The 5,930-nt window shown below is 35.6% G+C and overlaps 1 protein-coding gene across 2 annotated transcripts in view; it reads left to right on the forward strand.

The window, feature by feature from the left end:
- Nucleotides 1–5,745, forward strand: part of NETO2 (neuropilin and tolloid like 2) — a 68,630-nt gene extending 62,885 nt beyond the window's left edge. For both annotated transcript variants that reach the window (XM_027513695.1, XM_027513697.1), the window contains exon 9: nucleotides 875–5,745. In XM_027513695.1, the coding sequence (XP_027369496.1) occupies nucleotides 875–1,455 (581 nt within the window). In that variant the 3' untranslated portion in view covers nucleotides 1,456–5,745. The remainder of the gene's footprint in view (nucleotides 1–874) is intronic.
- Nucleotides 5,746–5,930: the final 185 nt, after the last annotated feature.

Below are 5,930 nucleotides of genomic sequence, written 5' to 3' on the forward strand. Positions count from 1 at the left end.
TCCTTATAAGGACTGCATTTTTTTATTCCATGAATTTCCTATGCTGTATTTCAGTATATATTCCCTGAAAGAGAAATATGCCTTGGGGTAATGCTGGTTATCACTGTTTCAGTACTACAGTTTATCTCCCCTTTATTCTCCCAAGAGTTCAATAAGTAACTATGGAAAGTTAATGTATGATATTGCTATCGTAAGTACTTGAGAGGAAGTATTTTCACGTAACCATTCAAAAACAGTGGACCATGGTTGTAAACATATCTGAGTGGGTCAGTGAAATAATTTTTGTTCTCCTTGCTTATGGCCATCAGTAGGAATACTGTGGGTTAACTCAAATCTGCCATAGAGCAGAAAGCAAAACTTGATAAAACAAGAGTATTTTGTTTTGACATTTTCTACATTCATGTATTACTTTGATTTGCAAACTGTATGTGCTTACGTGTTATTGTTGTTTAGTTGTGTCTGACTCTTTGCGACCCCGTGGACTGTAGCCCACCAGGCTCCTCTGTCCATGGGATTCTCCAGCCAAGAATACTGGAGTGGGTTGCCATCTCCTTCTCCAGGGGATCTTCCTGACCCAGGGATCAAACCTGCGTCTCCTGCATTGGCAGGTGGATTGTGTGCCACTGAGCCACCAGGGAAGCCCGTGTACTCACATACCTTCTGAGTAAAGAACCAAGTCCTTTTCCTTTTTTTGTAGTCTGTCTGGCTGCCTTATGATTGGTTCGTTTTATTTTGTTTAAAAACCTAATCTTAAATTGCATTTTCTGTGTTGTATTTGACCCAGGTGTTCTGCTTTACCTAAAAATATTTTGCCAATTTGTGACAGGAATCATGAATGAATTTTCAAAGTCTCATTGTTTTTCTTTTTCTGCAGAAAAGAAAAAAGCAGGACTGTTTGAACAAATCACTAAAACTCACGGAACAATTATTGGCATTACATCGGGGATTGTCTTGGTCCTTCTCATTATTTCTATTTTAGTACAAGTGAAACAGCCTCGAAAAAAGGTCATGGCATGCAAAACTGCTTTTAATAAAACTGGGTTTCAAGAAGTATTTGATCCTCCTCATTATGAACTGTTTTCACTGAGAGACAAAGAGATGTCCGCCGACCTGGCCGACCTGTCGGAGGAACTGGACAGCTACCAGAAGACGCGGCGCTCCTCGACGGCCTCGCGGTGCATCCACGACCATCACTGCGGGTCACAAGCACCCAGCGCCAAACAAAGCAGGACCAACCTCAGTTCCATGGAGCTTCCTTTCCGAAACGATTTTGCACAACCACAGCCAATGAAAACGTTTAATAGCACCTTCAAAAAGAGTAGCTACACTTTCAAGCAGGCACATGAGTGCCCTGAACAGGCCCTAGAAGACAGAGTAATGGAGGAGATTCCCTGTGAAATCTATGTCAGGGGGCGAGAAGATTCTGCACAAGCATCCATATCCATCGATTTTTAATCTTCTACTGAAGGTGACGTTAATTATTAAGTATGTACGTATGCAGCCTACAGAGCATCCATGTTGTTTTCAACAGCCAACCCTTTTCTCCTGTCAGAACTAGAAAGACCTTCATTTCGCAGTAATGTAATGGTGAAGTTTTCATTATCTCAGGCAGTCTATATGTTAACCCAACCAAGAAACTTGGTCCATGCAGTAAAAAACAAAAAATAAGCATCTCTCGCTCAGTGTCCTACAAACAAAGCTCCAGTTACATAGTAGCATCTGGAGAGGGGAGCCGCGGTGCTGCGCCAGGCTCAGCCGCCTGCTGGTGTTCGCAGCAGGAAGACGCTTCTTGATTGATTCAGCTCTGTCAAAATTTTGATCCCACAATAAGTTTAAACATAAGATTTTTCTTCACGTTCCTTTTACTTTTTCTTTTCTCTAAATTTAATTTGTTTTAGAAGCCAGTAATGTTGCCGTTTCAGTTTCTTATATAAATGGTTAATGTTTCACATGTATTTCAGTATAGGCATTTGTTCTAGAATTTGTCAAAATATAACTAGTTACTGTTGTAAGTGCCAGTTAAGACACAGAATTATGTTTCATCCATCTGTTTCTTGAGTAATTTCCATACTGCTGCCTTTTAATTACTGGATCCTTAACCTTTATTTTCTGTGATACGGTTTAGCACCTTTAAGTCATATTTTGTTTTGGTTATATTATACTAGAAAGTTTCATAATCCTGGGATGTATGCACCATTGCCAGTTACAACTAAAAACTTAATTAAAATTTTTTGAAATTTCCCAGGTTTTATCACATTCAGTGATAGCCCATTTTTTCCCGTGAGTAAAAAGTCATTTAATTCATTTTGGGGGCGGCCTATCATATTTATTTCCAGTGTTACTCATTACTAGATCTGTGTTTCCTATTTTTATAAAAAGGTTATTTCACTCCCTTTGTATTGGTTTGTCCTATAGCATATGGTAACCAAGGTTGTATGAGAGTTAAAGGAAAATGCCTAAGCAACTGTTTAAGCCTTTAGATTGCTTCTTACTTGGGACAATACATTTTTCTAGTTCTTACCAAGAATAACAATTTCCACTTTTTTTTAAACTGCACTTTTGACCTTATTTTTCTTATGGTATATAAACAATAATTTATAAACATGATATACAAAAATCATTGTGTTTTTTTAGACTTTTGATATTATTTGATACTGTACAAACTTTATTAAATCAAGGTTAAAGACCTCCACGACAGATTTCTTTTCAGTGTTCACAGTAGCGGCTTTGTATACAAATATGCTGTGATGGAACTGCACACTATAATTTATTGTAAAAATCTTGGTAATGTGTACATAAGCTTTTGTTTCTTCTTGTTATTGCACTTAGTTTATGATAAATTTTTCACTGGTATCTGTTGATCTAAATCACTACACAAATCTGATAATTAAAATATACATTGTTACAAGATTCTTCAATCATATTATTTATAGCACTGAGATTTAGGATCTTAAGATATATGTGGAAAGGAATCCATTTATTGAATTATGACTAATACAGGCATGACATTTAAAAGATAAATTCTCATGTTTGATATTTTGTGTAGTTAAATTTTCCATGAAATGAGAAATTAAAGTTTCACTAAATTTCATTGACTTTTTAAAAATATCACATCTTTACATTTTCTCAGATTAATGAAAACTGTGACCTTAAATATGATATATATATATATAAAATACTCCTTCAAAATGCTTATTATATCACATTTTTTTAATAAGTATATACTATCCAGAAGATAGGAAAACTTACACATAGTATTGTCTTAAGTTTTTTTAAAACTCAGTGTAATTTCCAATTTTAAAAATACAATTTGGGAAGGTAAAGACTTAATGAATGTAGTATTCAGTGAACTAATGAACCAGAGCCAGATTAGATAGTTAAATCCTTTCAGTAGTTTTGTTGAATAGGCATTTTAGTAGATAACATGCCAGACAACATTTAGTAAATCCTTAATATAATAACAACTGTGATCTCATTCTTAGTGAAAGGGAAATTATCACATTTCCTATGTAAAATTATATTCATTAAGAAAACAAATACATCTCTAACATCTATAGTAGTAAATAATACAATATGCTTAAGTAGCACTTGTATTTTTATTTTTGAAATTTGTGTCCTACTCTCTTAAAAGGGCATGAAGGGGCCTACAAAATACAAAGCTGTCAAGGAAGACATTTAACATTAAAACAGCACAGAAGTACATGGTTTCAGACCACTAAGAAAGTAAAGCTTGGACAAAAAAATTGTTTCTAAATTTTCCTGCTTCTAAAGCAGTTTTTGTTTTTCATAGTAGAAAATTCAAACTTACCTGCAAGAGGCTAGTTTTCTCTTAAACTAAAGAAAGGAGGGTCTTAATAGTGAATGACATTTCCTTGTAATTTAAAGAAAATGAAAAATACACAGAGAGGCCTTAATGGTAAATACTAACCCAGTGAAGGCACATCTTAGTGTGGCCTAGGGACACTGGTTTCTCATCAGTTCACCTGCAGGGATAGAAGTAAAGAACCAGAGCGTCAGTAACCACACCAGCCTGAGACTGCCATATGTTAGTCTCAGCTGTGGGTGGTATCAGATCGCATTTATTTCTTAGTCAAACATTTGACAGTATACAATATGAAGAGAATGGAACTAATAAATTTTAGGCATTATTACCAGAATAATGCTCATTGCTGTATATATAATCTTTCGTCTTTGACATCAGTGAAAAAACTGCAGATTGTTTACTAATGTGAAAGCCATAAATTTTAGTAATTTAAGAAAAAATTTAGCCATCTTGTGGAAGTTATTACACCCTTCACAGAGAATATGGTGCCCAGTGTTAAACACAGAACAAAAAAGGTGAATCTGGAGGAGTGTGTGCAGCTCAGGAGCACATCTGTTAGGCTGTTGATCCCAGATTTACCACAGGGTGTCAACCCCCAAGTGCCCTCAGATTGCAGGAACCCTACTAATCCCAGCATCTAAAGTACGGAGGAATCAAGTGCCATGTACCTTTTGTGAGGGGAAACGTTTGACAAAAAGCAAAGGATTTTTCCACGTTTCCAATCACAAAAGAGATCAGAAACACTTCTTTGACTTGGACTTGTTAACAGCTTGTGTCAGTGTCTGTGTCACATTTCATGTGATTATTAGGCGTTAAAACAACCTCCTAAATGCCTGAACATTTTTATAGCGGTGCTGTTGTCTGGTGAGGATGCTTCCTTGTTTCAGGAGTGTGTCAGCTGATGAACAGGATAGGAAAAGCCTAGTTGTGATCATAGGAATAATTCTCAATCCAAGGAGAGTATGCTTTCTTCAGAATGTTGTTCATGATCAGAAGGAATCTTGAGATTTGGGTTTTTTTAAGATTCAAGAAAGATTATCTGCCCCAGTGTTATTGATGAGAATACTGAAGCCCAGAGAAAAGAAGGTAGTTCCCCGTGTCTCAGACCTCGATCAGCACCCTTTCCTTGCTCTCTGCTGTCTCCCTGCTTTTGCTTGCTGTACGTTTTAAAAGCCGCTCCAAACAGCAGCCCAGATGATTCTTGTAAGCTTGTCAGTTATTCTGGTTTAAAATGTAATTTATTCTACATTTTTTTCCAAAGCATTATATTTTACTTTTTTTTTCCTGTAATACTTTGTTATTCTTCAATTTTGTTGCCATGATTCCTTGGCACCTGCAAATTCTGGAAAACAATTACTCTTTATTCTTAATAAACAATGTTTGTTAACAATTTATAGCCTTGACACTAGACAGAAAGAGCTTTCACTGGTTTGCTTTTGTGATCTTTTCTGAATCTAAAGGAAACAGTGTACAATCTAGAAATTAAAACACGTGTGTGTGTGCGCTCTTTGTTGAGTTTGGAGAATGATTTGAGTTGTGAGCTAAATAATATGACAGGTTGATCTTGGATATCTTTTTTTAGCTTTCTGTAAAACCAGTTGTCCATGTTTTATATACCTCTACTAATAACAAACTCATAATTCTGAATGTGCTTTTTTTTAAAGCAGCTTTTACTTATATTTCTGTGATTGACGTAATGACTACAAAAGCCCGAGAAACTAATGACTGAGGTGCATGTTTAGTATGTGCTGTCTTGAGTATATTCTTCTGAGGCAATGATTTTTCTTTAAGAGGTGAACTTCCAGACCGTATAAGACTTCTTATATGGATTAATATAGTATTAACTTATTACTGGATTTGATACTTCACAGTAAAGAATTTGGTCCTTAAACTGGAAATAAAACTTGTTCTTTGATTCCTTACTTGCCTCAATTTCCAAAATCTCTAAAAGTGGCAAAGAATCCTAATTTCCTTCCCAGGAAAAGTTGGCATTTCCTATCCAGTCACGTCCAGACTAATCATAGTTATGATAAAAAATAAAATCATTATATTTTCAAGTGAATATTCAAGGGAAGAACGAAAAAAGACACATTTAGTCTTAGCTTGC

The sequence above is a fragment of the Bos indicus x Bos taurus genome, chromosome 18 (assembly GCF_003369695.1).
Source record: "Bos indicus x Bos taurus breed Angus x Brahman F1 hybrid chromosome 18, Bos_hybrid_MaternalHap_v2.0, whole genome shotgun sequence".
Lineage (NCBI taxonomy): Eukaryota > Metazoa > Chordata > Mammalia > Artiodactyla > Bovidae > Bos > Bos indicus x Bos taurus.